At 39.7% G+C, this 16,801-nt stretch overlaps 3 protein-coding genes across 8 annotated transcripts in view; 1 reads left to right on the forward strand and 2 right to left on the reverse strand.

Moving 5' to 3' along the window:
• Positions 1 to 132: 132 nt before the first annotated feature.
• Positions 133 to 6,710, forward strand: LOC146457026 (tRNA-splicing endonuclease subunit Sen2-like). Of its 4 annotated transcripts, XM_085092396.1 has the most exons (12): positions 133 to 346; positions 440 to 542; positions 2,470 to 2,527; positions 2,837 to 3,247; positions 3,695 to 3,815; positions 4,034 to 4,087; positions 4,182 to 4,320; positions 4,532 to 4,568; positions 5,136 to 5,268; positions 5,700 to 5,733; positions 6,136 to 6,191; positions 6,469 to 6,710. In XM_085092396.1, the coding sequence occupies exons 1-12, from the start codon at positions 146 to 148 to the stop codon at positions 6,523 to 6,525; spliced, it is 1,404 nt and encodes a 467-aa protein (XP_084948522.1). In that variant the 5' UTR covers positions 133 to 145; the 3' UTR covers positions 6,526 to 6,710. The 4 variants fall into 4 exon arrangements, with proteins under 4 accessions (XP_084948522.1, XP_084948520.1, XP_084948521.1 ...); XM_085092394.1 differs by having other exon boundaries at positions 6,136 to 6,710; XM_085092395.1 differs by having other exon boundaries at positions 4,185 to 4,320; positions 6,136 to 6,710.
• LOC146457027 (uncharacterized) lies at positions 6,042 to 10,184 on the reverse strand. The gene is made up of 5 exons (XM_085092398.1): positions 10,037 to 10,184; positions 9,209 to 9,447; positions 8,580 to 8,761; positions 7,816 to 7,929; positions 6,042 to 7,460 (listed from the first exon to the last, which is right to left on the reverse strand). Exons 1-5 carry the CDS (start codon positions 10,138 to 10,140, stop codon positions 7,350 to 7,352), a joined length of 750 nt encoding a protein of 249 aa, XP_084948524.1. The 5' UTR covers positions 10,141 to 10,184; the 3' UTR covers positions 6,042 to 7,349.
• Positions 10,185 to 10,749: 565 nt separating this feature from the next.
• LOC146457028 (uncharacterized) overlaps positions 10,750 to 16,801 on the reverse strand; it is a 6,099-nt gene continuing 47 nt past the window's right edge. Inside the window, exons 1-7 of one of the 3 annotated variants that reach the window (XR_014858614.1) lie at positions 16,690 to 16,801; positions 16,005 to 16,170; positions 14,809 to 15,072; positions 14,056 to 14,363; positions 13,008 to 13,316; positions 11,419 to 12,106; positions 10,750 to 11,312 (exon numbers count right to left, since the gene is read on the reverse strand). The exon at positions 16,690 to 16,801 is cut by the window's right edge and continues 47 nt beyond it. Coding sequence is in view for 1 of the 3 variants with exons in the window: in XM_085092408.1 (XP_084948534.1) it covers positions 11,899 to 12,106; positions 13,008 to 13,316; positions 14,056 to 14,363; positions 14,809 to 15,072; positions 16,005 to 16,170; positions 16,690 to 16,715 (1,281 nt within the window). In the remaining 2 variants the exon portion in view is untranslated. Of the gene's footprint in view, positions 11,329 to 11,374; positions 12,107 to 13,007; positions 13,317 to 14,055; positions 14,364 to 14,808; positions 15,073 to 16,004; positions 16,171 to 16,689 lie in introns of those variants that run through there. The other 2 variants (XR_014858615.1, XM_085092408.1) reach the window with 2 other exon arrangements.

Here is a 16,801-nt window from a genome sequence, read left to right on the forward strand (position 1 = left end):
CAGACTGGTTACATTTGTTGTACACAAATCTTTCAATCCGTTGATTTTACCGCCATTTTGAATTTATGAAGCTGCAAAGCAACCAGCGGAACACTGTTTTAATCTATGAGCCTGCAATAGCAAAGCGGATATCCCAAAAACCAAGATGGCGGACACAGCCATCAGGATTCCTCGTCGCAAGAAGGGAGTTAAATTCCTCCCTAAAGAAGCTCCATTTCCAGTTCCTATTCAGAGCATTACACGCAAAGAGCCTTACAGTGATCGGTGGTATTATTACACCGGGTATTTTAGGGATAATTGTGTCGTGATTGAAGATCTTGGGGACCTGACTTTCCTTTATAAGATGGTAAGTCTCATTTCATTCCCAGTTTTTTTATTAAATTTTCCCAACCCTCTCCAACTCAACCTGCTTACAATTGCATATTCATAAATTTTGCAGGGTTTCTTTGGGAAAGGAATCCTGTCAAGAAGTAAACCCGAATATGAGGTTATTTCAAACATTTCCCAGAAGGCGTTTTCAAAGTCTGAAAAGTTGAGAAGATGTAAGTTCACAGATTTTTGCATTATGAAAGTGAAAAAAATATTTATGCATTGATCAGTTAATTCCAACAGTGCCCAACTTCCCTCCGGACCCCCGGGACGAACAATGTTGAAAAATGGCTAGGTGGGGTGGGGTGGGGGGATGGTCACTGCTGGGATTGACTTATGCACAAGCATTTTTATTTGAATATTTCTTTTTTCACTTTGAACCATCTTCACCACAGGCAGCCCAACTTCGCGTCACTAGAGAGCGTGAAATAATTACTAGTGGGCATGATGACCTTTGAGTGCAAGCAGCCATTGAGAATTTAAACGCATTATAAGACTTTGTATGGGAAATAAAATACTGTCGATTGTGAAGTTTAAAAAACGCTAAATTTAACTTTCATTCAATAAAACAAATAAAACTGCCAAGTTCGTGGCGTCACTAGAGAGCGTGTGATAATTTAATAACTAGTGAAATGATGACCTTTGAGTGCAAGCGGTATTGGGTTACGGGAGCCGTTGAAAATTTGAACGCATTATAACACTTTGTATGGGAAATAAAATACCGACGATTCTCACGCTTAAAAAAACGCTAAATTTAACTTTCATTCAATAAAATGAATAAAACTGACTCACCTCTGGTGTATCCTTGTGAATTTTGTAGCCTATTTCACCGTTTTGAGCGTTCTTTGAAATCACTGTTATTCCCCTCATAAGACGGAGTCAAGGCAGCACACTTAAGATCTCGACCGTAAGCTTGCATAGTCCGCTCAGAGGCGGTTTGCGCCTCGAAAATCCATCCCAGCCGCGATTTTTTCACGCAAAGCTTAAGCCCCATCATTCGCAAACCTCGGTGAATGTTTCGTCGCCAAAAATCCCCTCTCACTTGGCTGGAAATGAGCATAATTTTTCTGCTTCGGATTCCACGATAGCGTCGTTTCTCCAACAGATGATGATTTTGAAAATGGTCACGGAGCTTGGGTCCGAGGTCAAATTAACTCCACCCGATGGGGTACAGTCATTTCATGTACAGCACTTACCCCATCCCCACAGCGGCATCTCTGTGACAGCTCCATTGTTACGAGCTACCAATGGCTTAGCTGTGGGGATGAGGTAAGTGCTGTACATGAAATGACTGTACCCCATCGGGTGGAGTTAATTTGACCTCGGACCCAAGCTCCGTGACCATTTTCAAAATCATCATCTGTTGGAGAAACGACGCTATCGTGGAATCAGAAGCAGAAAATGCTCATTTCCAGCCAAGTGAGAGGGGATTTTTGGCGACGAAACATTCACCGAGGTTTGCGAATGATGGGGCTTAAGCTTTGCGTGAAAAAATCGCGGCTGGGATGGATTTTCGAGGCGCAAACCGCCTCTGAGCGGACTATGCGCGCTTACGGTCGAGATCTTAAGTGTGCTGCCTTGACTCCGTCTTATGAGGGGAATAACAGTGATTTCAAAGAACGCTCGAAACAGTGAAATAGGCTACAAAATTCACAAGGATACACCAGAGTTGAGTCAGTTTTATTCATTTTATTGAATGAAAGTTAAATTTAGCGTTTTTTTAAGCGTGAGAATCGCCGGTATTTTATTTCCCATACAAAGTCTTATAATGTGTTCAAATTTTCAACGGCTCCCGTAACCCAATACCGCTTGCACTCAAAGGTCATCATTTCACTAGTTATTAATTATCACACGCTCTCTAGTGACGCCGCGAACTTGACAGTTTTATTCGTTTTATTGAATGAAAGTTAAATTTAGCGTTTTTTAAACTTCATAATCGACAGTATTTTATTTCCCACACAAAGTCTTATAATGCGTTTAAATTCTCAATGGCTGCTTGCACTCAAAGGTCATCATACCCACTAGTAATTATTACACGCTCTCTAGTGACGTGAACTTGGGCTGCCTGTGTCTTCACAATATTTTTCTTATGTCCTTTAGTGCCTCCAAGAGAAAGAGAGATCAGACAATCAAAGTTCCGAGTAATCAGAAAGGAGCGGTAAGGAAATAAACACTACTTTTCAGCACAGTGCGAGCGTTTGAACGTTGGTCTTTAATATGGTAAATATGCACTGTGGGGGTGCTGTGGTCCAGTGGAAGTTGTATAATATATGCCCGGGTAATTATTGCGCATTGTACCTGCAGATGTAAATACAACTTTCCACTGAATTAATTAAAGGAAAATTTTCCCCAAATTATCTACATATAGGACTTCACAATTTGTTTTTTCTGTTGTTTCTTGAATATATTAAAATACTGTATACTAAAATATTTAATGCAATACCCGCTTCCCATCCCTGTCTTTTAGTTTTAAAAATCACAAGCAATGGTGGGAGCAAGCCACTGGGAAATACTTTGCAGGTTATGATGCTTCACCTGAAGACGAGGAAGAGAATGGTGGTATACATGTACAATGTACAAAACAAGAAGAGGAGATAACCTGTGATTCAGAGACTATTGATAATACTGCTACAGCTCCTGTTGAAGAAGATGAAACTATACCTCTTAAAAGAAGGAAAGTGGACATAGATCTCAGTAATGATGAACCATCTGTGAATCAACCTGAATTTTCCCAAGATGGGAGCTGTAGTGCAGAGATCAGAATGCATTCAAGTGATGATGAGGATGTTAGGGATATCAACTCAGAGGATGAGACAGAAACAACAAATATTACGAACAGAGAACTGGAAGAGGTTATGCAAGATGTTGTAAGAAAAAGGTGTGGATCCACTAAATACAGCTTGTGATCAACTGCAGGCTGAAAACAACAAGAGCAGGCCAGAGGGAAATATTTACTTGGCATAAATTTACATAAATTTGCATATATTTCCATAAAATTAAGTCCTATTGGAAAAATGGCAGGACACTTTTTGTAAACCACAGAGCAACTACTGTGTCATTTTGGCTTATAGCAAGAAAAGGTGAAACAGGTCATTTTATAAATGGAAGAAAAAATAAAAAGAAGGGATTCCGAAAGGAAAAAGGAAAGTAGGGATAATAGGAGGTGGACAGGTACAATGTATAGGGATTGAGGAAGGGCAGAGGTTGATGCATTTTTTTTTTAACCATTGAACAGTTTCACCTCTCTTCTAAGCCCTGCACCATACACAGGAATTTAGAAAGGCAACTATTTTGACAATTAATGGCACCTGTTTAATCTCAACAGCAATCAAAACAAGCCTGGTGAAGTCACTGAAGAAGCTTCAAAAAGAAAACAGAAGAGCAGTGGCATAAAAAAAGATGATCTATACAAAGTGTACGAGCATCTACAGCTTAGTTTAGAAGAGGTTAGTAAAATGAGACGCTACAATATATATTTATCTTTATACAGTGCAGCTCAGACATACTTGATTGAACTCTCTCTGTCACCTGTTTCATTATTTTGGAAGTCAGCAATAGTTCAAAATTCAACAGTCCATCTGTAGTACTGAAAAATACACTGTGCATAATTTGTTTATGTGAGGCAAGGCGATTAATTTTTTTTGTGTGTACTGTAATGTTTCAGGCATTTTTCCTCTCATATGGTCTTGGGTGCCTTTCTGTCTTTAATAACAACAAGGTGAGGAATGGCCAGTCTGATATAAAAAGAGTAACAGTGGAATAATATTTATTACTTACAGTTTGTGACCCTGATCTGTTTTCTTCTGATTTAGAAGCCAATGTCATTAAGTGAAATGTGGTGCTCATTCTGTGCAGCCAAACAAGACTTCATCCCAAGCTATGTAACATATCATTACTTCAGATCCAAAGGATGGGTCCCTAAAGTGGGCATTAAGTATGGAACAGATTGGGGTGAGAGTGCTTTTTATGCCATCAATATTATAAAATTTTGTGACCATCACGATCAACATTAAAATCATCATCATCATTATCATCGTTAACGTCACAATCATCATTGTCATCATGATCATCACCATGAAATTTTATAACATCAGAAACATAATGCTCTCCTGGACTGATGCTAAACTGCTTTTTGCTTAATACTGAATTCATTTGCTTTCAGTTCTGTACAAGGAGGGTATGCCTTTTTATCATTCAAGGTAAGGGTTATATTGCCTTTTCTTTTTCATTTTATACAGTTGATTGTTTAAGTTCTCTGTAAGTCTGACCAGTAAACCAGTACCAACAATTGAAAAAAAATCAAACAGTAGGTTTAATTTCATTCTTTTACATGCAGTCCTCTGTAAGCAATGCAAATGAAGGGGTGCAACCTTAAACAAAGCTTAAGGTGACTTCTGATAAATTGCTAGATTCTCCTTCCAAATTGACTTGTATTTGCTTGTGAAACAAAAGGAGAATTTGACCTTACATGTGCATCAAAAGTCATTTAGGGCCTTATTCCGTGCACCCTTTCAACTGGAGCAAAAGGCTTGAAGGAGACAGGCAGAGAATTACATGTTGGCTTCTGCAAGAGACTGGGACTAGTAAAAGAAACAGAGGGAGGAGCCTGGGGAGTGCCTGGACAATCTCTCCTCCCCAGTGCTCCTCTTTCTTTTCATCCCCTCTCCAGGCTCCTCCCAACACTAAGTGCTCTCTCTCACTCTAGGAGGCTGGCCTTCACAAGCAATATCCAGTTAAGTCTTGCTTTTTTAAAATTTATTTTCCAGTTATTCAGTTATAGTCCAAATGGTTGATTCAGAGCATTTTAAGTCAGAGCAGAGTGGTGTTAGTAATCCTTGTCGCCAGCTGACATGGCCTCAGTTGTGTGGAGTTAGTCGCGTTAGCGGACATGCTGCCAAGGTATTTTTCTTTTCTTTAATTTTTTCCCAATGTATTTCTGAAGGCAATGTTGTCAAGAAATGGTTTTCTTGCCAGCTGAACTTGCAAAAGAGGGAAGAAATGAAGTTCATTTTCATACACTGAATGGGGGTCTGGGAGCGATAGGGTATCAGATGTCACATGACCATTTTTTATTTCTTGCCATACAGAAGGCAACAGCTTCCCTACCCTCCCAGCCCTCCTGTCAGTCTGCTTGTTTGTTTGGCATAGGTAATTAGGGTCAGTAAGTTTCCTCTTGTTTGGCTGAGCTAGTCTATGACATGTTCTGTCTGTTACCCTGTTAGTTTTGTTTCTTGTCAATAACGTGCTGTTGCATTCTCATGTGGCAGACAGAAAATTAATGGCATTCAGCATGTGAGAATAAATCATGTGTTTGTATTTTTAATTTTCAGGAAGTGATGATATGTTATGTCATTATGCCATCAGGTAAGCAAATTTAAAGACAGTTTAAAGTTCCTTCAAATCCTATTAATTTTTTAAAGATCGATTCCAGTCAACACAGTTTTTCTCCACATGACAAGTAAGAGGCAATGTGCTGAGTGGCTTGGGTTTCGAATCTAAAGGTTCTCCCTTCAATGTGAATCTTTAAATAGCCTATTTGTCTGCCTGAGCCTATCAGCTGGCATTCATTTCTAACCTTGTTGTGTTAAACTTGGAATATTTTGTTTCTTATGTTTGAATGCTCCACACCTCAAGTTACCTAAGTTTTGATCACTCACTGGGAGCAAATAGGGGACATTCATTTCAACTTTTATTTTATTTCTGTCATATTTGGCAAACATATTTTGGTAACTTTATTTATTGACAGTGTGTATTGTTTTATAACAGATATGACCAAAGAAGAAATGTCTTCACCTCAATGCATTGCAAGATTTAAGTTACAGGTACAAAAGTCATGTAAGGTTTCTGAGATCTTTTTCATCATCTGGGTTATCATGTACAGAAACAACTTAGAAGAAATTTAATACAATAATGCCCTGAGCATACGAGAAGTCTGCCCATTGCATTCACTTTGCTCACAGCAGGAATCTTTGGTTACCTCAATTCACAGAGAGAAAATTGGGGGATGAAAAAGAACAGCTGATTATTGAGGCCTAAGACAATGTGAAATAAAAAGTAAATCACACTCGTCGGATGATTTTTCTTTCCAATAAATTGCAGGAAGTTGTACTAAGGAGATGGATTCCTGAAAGAGCAAGAGAACCTGAGAAGGACTGAACTTAACACTGACGGCTGCCATAAAAAACTGCACATGCATGTAAAACGATACAGTACTCTGACGATTGGTCCAAGGTGTCTGCTTACTTTCAAGTGTGGTCAGCAGTGCTGTCATTAGTGAACTGTCAGCCAGCTGTTATCATCATGGCTACTCAGAGTTTGAAAATGACTAAAATACAATGAAATTAGAAGACACTGTCTTCTTAATGACCAACTACTATCATTGTGCCAGAACCTGTGTCTACAAAGCTTAATTATAACAGCTCTGTGGTCAGGCAGTAAATAAAAACTGAAGTCTTTTGTCTTGCAGTTCAAGATCTCATCTGTTTGTGAATGACTTGAATGACTTGACATGGAGCACTGTTAAATATGTTATTTATCAAATCACCATAAATTAAAAGAGACAGTTTAGTAAATTTAGTATTGCTGTATAAAACATTGATTAAATAAAAGTACCTTCTCTAAAAATGGATGTGCAAATCTTTCTTCTTCAAAACATTGCTGCCAGAAGAGTGATGTAAAATGTAGAACCACTTACAGTCATACATCTGAATAATATAACAAACTAACCTCTACTGCTTACATCTGCTGCTGATTGGAAAAACAAGCTTAGTGTCATAAAAGAACACACTTTCAACCATTTCAAGTGAATGCTTGCTCTGAAATGGTTTCCAAACTACATGTAGAACACAAACGGGAACAGTACAAATGTAGATACCAACTAATAAAACACCACATAACATTTTACATGCATGTTTTACAGGTCTACACTATCTTCTACATTTACACAGGTACATGTAAGTACATCATCAAGATTTGGGAGGTTAGTTTCGCCGGTGATTTTGCCTATGTCTTTCTCTTTGTCTGTCTTGATTGATTTCTTTTTCTTGTTTCTCTGTTGCCTCTCTGTCATCTTCAGGTTCTGCTGTTTCTTCCTGAAGGTGAATCAGCAACTAAGATTAAGAACTGTGCACATAAAACTAATTCATCTGAATTTCCCTTACAATCAGACAACATTCCAGTGTGAATTAAAGTACACTATACACCAGTTGCCACTACCCTCAAATCCATTCATATACTGACTTGAACCCCTGAGTAAGTATCAATGGTCTTACTAAAACCAGAATTGTCTGGGTGCAAGGTGAAAAAAGCGCAGAATGTTTGGAAAAATAAGTTTGGCCACTTTAACAGATATTAAAATAAAATAAGTCTACCATTGACATGTTTGCATTGAGATTCATTGGTGTGTTTTGCGCGCCATAATTAAAATATTATTTTAGTTTTTTTTACCTGATCATCCTCTCCCTCATTTTCATTGAACTTGTCATGCACCCACAGAGGACTTCTTGAACGCCCTCTCAGTCTGTCTGACTTCTGACGGCGAGGCATCTCTCTATCATCATGCTGTGAGCAAAAAGATTGTGAACAATGTGATATTCAGTGCTACAACAGTGAAGACAGCACCCTGTTCCACCAGAATGAAGATCAAGTGGACTTTTTGATCTTTAGAAAGCTTGGGCATGATGCGGTATTGTATGTGTTGAAATTTCAGCATATGCCTACATCTGACCCAACATCATCACTCTACTCTGGAAATGTTGCAGGGAACACTGAACTATAGTAACCATGACAAACTGAGTTGTAAACCAATGAATGTTGTCCCATTAGCACTAAGGACACAAATGACTGATCAAAGCATCACCTCTGCAGTACATATTGCTGCACAGGTGTATGTAATTGCAGCATTATTACCACCATAATCACCCTCAACTTGCTCCCATCTGGCCTTGTAGCTCAGTCGGTAGAGCAATGGACAATCAAATCCGCAGGTCGTGCGTTCGATATTTCCCACTGAGGTCAGAGGTTTTTTCTTTGCCCAGTGCGATCTCCCATTCCCTTACTAGGGCTAACGCTCAGCATGAAATTCATGGGTTCACTTTAGCACTTTAACATACACTGCAGAGTTAATTTTCTGATCCATGACTTGTAAACCAACTATTAATATTATTATTTGTCATTGGCATTATGCCTTAATTTCTCAGACTTATACACACCATGAAGTAACGTTTTCCCCGTGGCACATCTTGCGGGTTGACTTCAATTTCAATCATCCTCTGGTCCCTAGGCCCCCCTCCTTGCAGTGTCCCTCTACCCCTGAGAGGGCCTGGGTCCAGCCGATCAAAAACAGTGCGTCTTTGTTGATTGGCAAATGAAGGGGGACTTCTACCCCGTCTAGCTGCAATGAGTGGAAAATATGAAGTTACAATCACATAACAGGCTCGCAGTAAGGGAGGGCAGGGCACCAAGGACAAACAGGCTGCCTCCATTCCCATCTCACTGCGCCTTTCAATAACATGCGGACTCTGAAATTCAAGATTCATCCAACCATTACGTTTTTCAATGCCGTCAATCACTGCAGCGAACCTTTTAGAAAGCAAAGGCATTTTGGCTCAATGGGGTTCAAAGGTCATGTTTGTGCACTGTGATTGGTGGATTTCAATCCACTTTCTCGGTTTCTGTTTCTATTTTGTACAGCAGTAAACCAGGCAAATCTGTAGTTGTGGTTGAAGTTCAGTGTCGGTATGTTATTGAAAGGTGCAGTAATGTGGAAATCTTTCACAACAATCTTTTGTCTTTTTTCTATCCAACAGGAGAAAAGACAAAAGATGATAGGGATACTTACGAAATCGCTCATTTCTTTGCTTCCATCTGCTGGCTGCATCTTGCTTGTTGTCGCTACTTTCTCTGCGCTCATCACCTTTCCTGTCACGAGGACCTAGCCGTTCACGTAACCTCTCCCTCCTTTGTTCTCTGTTTTCATCACGGTCCATGTGCATTCTTTGAGTTCTTCTGTCAGTATCACGAGTCTCATCAGGAGGTCTTTGTCTGTAACGTCGTTCCCTTCTTGCTTCAGGGGAATCCCTGTATTGTGAGATTATTTTACATAACAACATGTTTTAGCATTACTGCATATGCCTAGCAGCCAAAAACTGCCATCTGGAACTTTGACCCCATCAACTAATGTTAGATCTGTAAATTTTGCTTACATTATCTACATGCATAAACAATCTGTGAAAATGAATTAGTCCTACAGTCCGAAAATATAAACAAATGTATCTCGTGCATAAGCTCGGAAACATCACTTGGAAAAATTCTTATCTTGTACAGACATTTATAGTAGAGTGTATAGAAATTGCTGCAATTTTTAAAGAACTCGTTCTTAAGAGCCTGGAAAATTTAAAGTAAAATATCACTGGGCAATATATTTGATGGCATGCATAAACCTTCAAATTTAAAAACCGATAAAGGAGGTCTTTCTCGTATTGCCGATGGTCTTCTAATCTAAACAGCAGTCTAAACTTTGGTTGAATTTCAAGATATTTAGCAGCTGTTTTGTGCATAAATTTTCACAAGCCGATTTTCGTGTGCTAAAACCAAACCTCAATCGCCGACCGAGTATTGCCGCTGCTTCGCTAAAACTCAATCTACGATTTCTGTCAAACCTTCCTACCGTTTATCCTGAGCCTTCTGGAAGGATTGGGACACCACGACTGTAGAACTGATCCTTTTTCGATCATTTCTCTCGCTTGTTTTGTCCCTCGATCTCTCCGGCATGATCGCGTCCTTAGAATGTAACCACTGGTCAAAAGCATTACACACTCAGAATTCTTGAACTTTTACCCAGTCTCCTGCTGGTCCATGCATGAGGAGCTGCATGAGGAGAGTAAACGGTTTCCCTTGCGCTAACAACCAACGATCTTTAGCTTTGGTGTTTGGTGTTACGAGGAATGCAGCTTGTATTTCTGTTTTTCTGCAAGTAGGAGGCGGTGGGGGAAGGGTAGAGATCTCACGAGAGAAAATTTTGATCAAAATCACATCGAATTTCCAAAGCGACTAGCCTCCCACGCAGTCGTTTTTAGGGGACTCGTATTATCTCCTCCCCACAAACGTTTGTGGGGAGGAGGTAATACGATTCCCCTAAAAACGACTGCGTGGGAGGCTACAATGCGACCAGATTCGCAAAAAATTGGAAATTCCGCCAAAACTGCAAAGACACCTTATAGGTGTGAAAATATGGTTTACCGGCAAGGACTCGAACTCCGGTCTTCTGCAATCAGAACGTTCGCAAGCTCTCAGTACGGATAGACCATGCCAACGGGAGAGAGAACAGAAAACTGACAGCTTATCGAGCACACGTTTCTTCACGCCTAACTACAACCACAATGATTGGCTACAATGATTTTAGTTCTTTATTTGTTGTTTTTATCCATCGAATATATTTAATTTTAAAATAACTAACTGCTCCTCTGACATTTTATCCGTGCCTGACAACACCCTGACAAATTGATTTAAGATTTACAAATTAGACAATGTTGGTGTATACATGTTAAACGCTCTTATGCATCTCTAATCATGTACAAAAACTGACGTTATTCTATATCTACGACCATTATTTTATACATAAAATCTAGCGACCAAAGCTTTAAAAATTTGCAGACGTATTGTGAAGTGATTATCTTAAGTTGTGCTCTTTAGAGTACAGACCCCCTCCCCCCTCCACCTTTTCGTGCGTTCAGAAGGATTTTCTAGAAAGCCATCATGGATGAGGATCGCAGATAGGAAACTGAAATGGCACATGGAAACCCTTCGGAGCGCGCACAGGGGATGGCTACAGACTTGCAGTTGTCCCTATCTTCTTTCAGCCTGAGGACAAACTCATATTCAACATTAAAATGGTTAAAATGTATACCAATATTCGGTTTAAAAATCCCACCCTTTAGGGCAACCTCGTTCCCAGGGCCTCTCATCTTTACGTCCCTCTCTCGCTCCCTGGGACGTGAAGAGGAGAGGCCCTGGGAACGAGGTTGCCTTTAGGGCACTACACACCTAAACAGCTTACATTTAACAACAAATTATTCCACGAGTGAGCGTTGGATATGCGATGATTGATAGCGAACGTGGCGCGTAGCGCCGAGTTGACTATTAATCATCCCATATCCAACAAGCGCGAGTGGAATAATTGTTTTACTTAAAACAATCAAGACTGAAATATTGCTAGATTTTGAGGCGTCAGAACGGCGTCCAGAAGTTGATTTATTATTAAGGGCCGCTATTTTCTAAGGCATTGTATAATGGCTGATATACCATGGCCACTAAGCCAATAAAAGCCCAGGAATTTCTTTATCCAATGTTTCAGATTTTAATAAAAGGGAGTATCCCCACAGGAATATACTTAACTCGCAGTTGCATGTTTTTGTCTCGAGTTTTGATTTCCTCATCGCGTTATTCGGCGAAATAACGGATTTTAGATGTGTAATCACTCTGTCTGTTACTTTTGTTTTGTGACGGTCATTGTAAATCTCTCTTCAAATCTCAAAATAAATCCAGCTTTGCTTCTGAGTCAGGCATGTTTTGCTGGATGTAGCTTGCGATATCATCTGCATTCATATCTTGCACTGCCTGTTCACTGGCTGCTGGTGTTTGTTTGAACAAGTCATCATCGTCATCCGTTGTTGTAAAGGCTGGCCGTGAAGGCTTGTTAAATATATCATCCAGCGTCTCTTCCTCACGAGAGGGCGTTCTATTGAATAGCGTGAATTCATAAGTTAGTGAAGAGAAATAGGGAGCTTAAGCAACGACAACGGCAACGGCAACGAAAACGTCACCTGAAAATATAACTTTATTTCATTTGTGCGGCTACTTCGCTATTATTTCAACTCGCTCAACTTTTACAAAAACGGCGAACTATCAAGGAACCAAATTGGTAGGAGTGGCTTAGAAGTCAAGAAAGAAAATGAAAAATTCACCGTCGTCCGTTGACGTTCTCCACAAAACCTTAAATGTGGTCATTTCACGTTGTTGTTTTGCAGAGGACGGCAAAGAAATGTACCAAAATATAAAACGCACATGTAGAGTGATTGTTTTTGCTCATTAAACTTATTGTTTTGCGGCGTTGTCGTTGCCGTTGCCGTTGCCGTTGCCGTTGCCTTCGTCGTTGCTTAAGCTCCCTAATGTTACATTGTTGCAACTCGATTCTTTATCATGTTGATTCAAGCAACGTTATGTTCGGTTTCTCAAATACCGTGTGCTGCGATTGGTTTAAAATGATTCAAAAACTAGGAACTCCCTAGTTCCAGTGCTTTTTATTTTTACATTCTTCTGATTTTTGCAGTTCGCCGGCCCAACTATCTTAGATAAGGGTGTCAGATTCTAGAAACACTGTGATACTTCATCTGTGGGGAGTAGAAGCGAATGTTTGGTTTATGAACAGGGTTGATAACTAAACATGAATTGGCCACCGTTAGTAGATTCAAGCACTCGAATCTCTTACGGTGGCCAACTTACCTTTAGTTATCAACTCTGTTGATAAAACAAACGGTCGCAACTATTTGAGAGTCTGGAACAGACTATTTCAATGACTGAAGCCCTAAACCACAAGACCACTGTGAAATCAAGAGCACACACACACAAAGGTGACAAACCTATTAAAAGACTGCTTCCTTGCTTGGTCAAACAAATCTTGGTCTCTACTCACAGGTTTTCTTTCTTTTACTGGAGCCTTTTCCTGTTTAATTACAGGAGACACCACACCAAACAGTTCGTCTTCTCCAGCTCCGGCCTCGGCAAACCTGGGCTTAGGAGTAGGCTTAGGCTTAAGATCAGGTTTGGATTTGAGACGAGGCTTGGCTACAGGCTTGGCTGGTTTAGTAGATTTAGCAGGTTTAGCTGGTTTAGCTGGTGTTGGAGGCTTGCTCTTCACTGTCAGCAGTTTATCCAAGTCATCTTCAATACTGTCAACATGTTGGAGAAATAATATCAGAAGGTGTTGGTAGAGCATCTGAGGCAGTGGGGCAAAGGGGTCAGTGAGGTATAGGGTGGCAAGGTTTCTGAATTACCTTCCTGCCATAACTTTTGTTCCAATTACCATTCGCTTACAAGTGGCTCCTAGCACTTTCAGCCTTGTTTTCCCCATAAAAAATTAACATACCTAATACTGCACATTTTCTTCTTAATTTCCCTGTGTCCTGCTTTCCCTCATTGTCCTAATTTCCATTTCCCCTTCTCTCCTGGTTCTCCACCTTTCTATCCCGCTCCTCTGTTGCCCGTTTCCACCACACCACCCCTCCCTCCTATCTGTGTTTAATGAAATTGGAAGTTTTAATTAAGGAAGGAGCTTGATGTTCCCTGTTATCAGTGTACTACAGGGAGGGGAGGGAGGGGAGGAGAGGGGAGAGCTGGAAGCAGAGGGGAGGAGAGAGAAAGGAGGCAAAAGAAGGGGAAGGGAGGGAAAGAGGGGAGAAAGGGAAGGAGAGGGGAGGGAGGGAAAGGATGCAAAAGTAAGGAAGAGAAAGGGAGGGGAGGGTAGGGAAGAAATTCAACCCAATATGATAGCTGCCTAACAACTCAATTTAACACTACTAAATTGTACAGTGATCAAGGGATGGAACAGGAATGCAAGGTCAAGTAACATAACCCCCACATTAATCTTCTACTCAGAACTAAATGATTTAACAAGACATGGTTACTCACTTCAGAAGCTGTGAATTGTCTTCTGTATCAATGTTAATTTTCTTATTTTCATCAGCCCCAGCGGGTACAAACAGATTATTGATGTCCTCATCATCTGCATCCTCATTATCATTTGAACTGAAAATAGAAAAACCTTTCGCTTGTGTTGGGGGGTTTGCCGCAGAAGAGGCTTTCACCACAGGTAGCAAGTCTTCTTCTCCTTCGTTATCATCAGCTTGGCCCCTGTCAGTTTCATCAGTCTTTGCAAACAAGTCTACATCTTCAACTGCTTCTTCTTTGGTGTTTTTCTGTTCTGTGGAGTCTTCATCCTAATTCGGTGTATCACAATAATATTAGATTGCTGCACCAGCTAAGTGCTATTAATTTGTAATATTCTTAATTCAAAATGTTCATCCAATGTTAAAAAATGTTATAATAAACAACTATGATAATAAAAAAAAATTATAATTTTATTGTAACATTAATAATTAAAGGGTTTTATGCAAGAGAATCTTGATCAAGGGACTTTTTTTGCCTTGACATGAAAATTGCTCCTCAGATGGTTTATCATGTGAGAAATGTTATAATTGAATAATTATTTAGTTTTTGAGCAAAAAGCTAAATATTAAAAACACAAGAAATTTTACTCATTATTTTTCTTTAAAATGCAAGAGACCTAGAAAACACAAAAGCAGTGCTGGCGCTCAAATGACTTCTTGTGTTTGTACTATGAATGGAGTTCATTTTTTATTATTCTTACTGACAGTGACTTACCGTTTTTGACTGGGTTTCTTCAAGGCGGTTAATATCCTTATGTCCTCTCTTTGCACCAAGAAACTCAAGCACCATTGAGCTGCATGCCAGCTTAGGAGTCCGGGCAATCTGTTTAAGCACTTCCTCCATGTACTGACGGCGTTCGATGATCACAGCATCGCCGGATAAAAATGTCCTCTTTGGTGGAGGAGAAAACACAACACTGGGAAACTTCTGGGAAAGTTTGTTGCATAACTCTTCAAACACCTCGTATCTCTGTGGAATCTATGTAATTAATACATTATTATGATGATGAAGAAGAAACAAGATCAGCCATTGCTTGGGTTGTGTGGGTGACTTAGTTCATAAATGGACTTAAAGCATCTGCTATTAACACGCTTTTGTGTCGAAGCACAGTGGTGCGGTGATTAGTGTATCAGACTTTTGATCAAAGGGTTGGTGGTTTGAGGGTAGGTTGATCTCTTCATTACTGTGTTGTTTCCTTAGACAAGAACTTTGCTCCAGTCATTGTTTCTCTTTATTCAGGTGTATAAATGGATAGCAGTGACACATTACTGGGGATAATCCTGCGATGGACTAGCATCCAAACTAGGGACTGGTGTTATTAGCAATACTTCCAGTCTCTCCATGTTGGGTATCCTATGATGGACTAGCGTGATCCATCCAGGGGGGAGTAGTGCAACTTTACCTTACCTTATGACCGGTCTCATCCTATTAATAATTATTAGTAAAAAGCTTCAAAAGAGTATTTCAGCAGACACTTATAATATCATTAATCTAAATATGAAGCTTAATACTGTAATACTCTCAAGAGGGATTACCCTTGATTCCAAAACTCAGGCATTTGACTGTCAAATTTAAGACCAGGTTGGATTCAGTATATAATTTAAACAGAAAATAAATCACCCAAAATGAGAGGATTTCATAGGTCAGTTTTTGGTCCCAAGGGGATCAGGATTTTGATGTAAAGATTCTTCAAAATAAAACATTAACAACCAAAAAATATTCTTATGTCCTACCTCTGCCAAAACTCGGGAAAGTCCCCCCCCCCCCCCCACCCCTTTTACCCCTTGCAATTTCAATTCCATATATTTATAATTAAGTGCATCATCTACAATACTTCACATCAAAGTAAATTCATTTGTTTTAAAGTGAAAGTGAAAAAAGAACCAAATCCAAAGTATATAAACTCTCACCATGAACTGGACAACATCAGACTCCTTGTGTTTATTTGGTGTCTTGAAATAGAAAAGCCGAGTCACTACAATCACATGGTACAAAACTGATCCACCAAATGGTCCTGAGATTCGTTCATGCTGTGGCACACGGATATCAATACCAGTGGCCCTGTTCTTTAGCTCCCTGGAATTTATTTATTTAACATTCATTCATTGTAATTCATAAATTCATTATAGTTCACCACATGTCAAGTTACAAAAAATGTGGAAGAAAACAGATTACAGAAAAGTGGTGAGGGAGCCTTAGGAGAAGCCATATGGCTTTTTCCACTCATCAATGCAACCATTTTCTTAAGTACACCCCAGCTTTAACCCTAACCTTAACAATCCCCTACCCGTCCCCCCCTCCCCCCTTCTCCAGGCCCCACCACCGTGACAAAAAGATCATAAGTGGGTGATTTCTATTTGTAATTCTACCAGACTACCAATTTCAGCTTTCTTTGAACTAAAATTTCAGCAACAAGGTTGCATTCATTGGATACTCCATATAAACTAATGAAAAATTGCATCTCGTTTGATGAAGAATTTTAAATTAATTAAGGAAGCTTTTACTTATCACTTTAAAAACATATTGCATGTTTATCAAAGCACATGCAATGTTCTGGAGATCTGCTTACCCCTTAACGATAATCCTATCACTTACCGGTTCGTTAATGTCACGGAAGCCATGTTATCGGACTTCTGATGAGAAAAATTAGCTTACAATTCTACTTAAAAAGCTTTCGAGCTTTCGCATGTTCGCACGACTCCCCACC

The sequence above is a fragment of the Pavona decussata genome, unplaced genomic scaffold (assembly GCF_977016875.1).
Source record: "Pavona decussata unplaced genomic scaffold, jaPavDecu1.1 SCAFFOLD_249, whole genome shotgun sequence".
In the NCBI taxonomy this organism is placed as follows: Eukaryota; Metazoa; Cnidaria; class Anthozoa; order Scleractinia; family Agariciidae; genus Pavona; species Pavona decussata.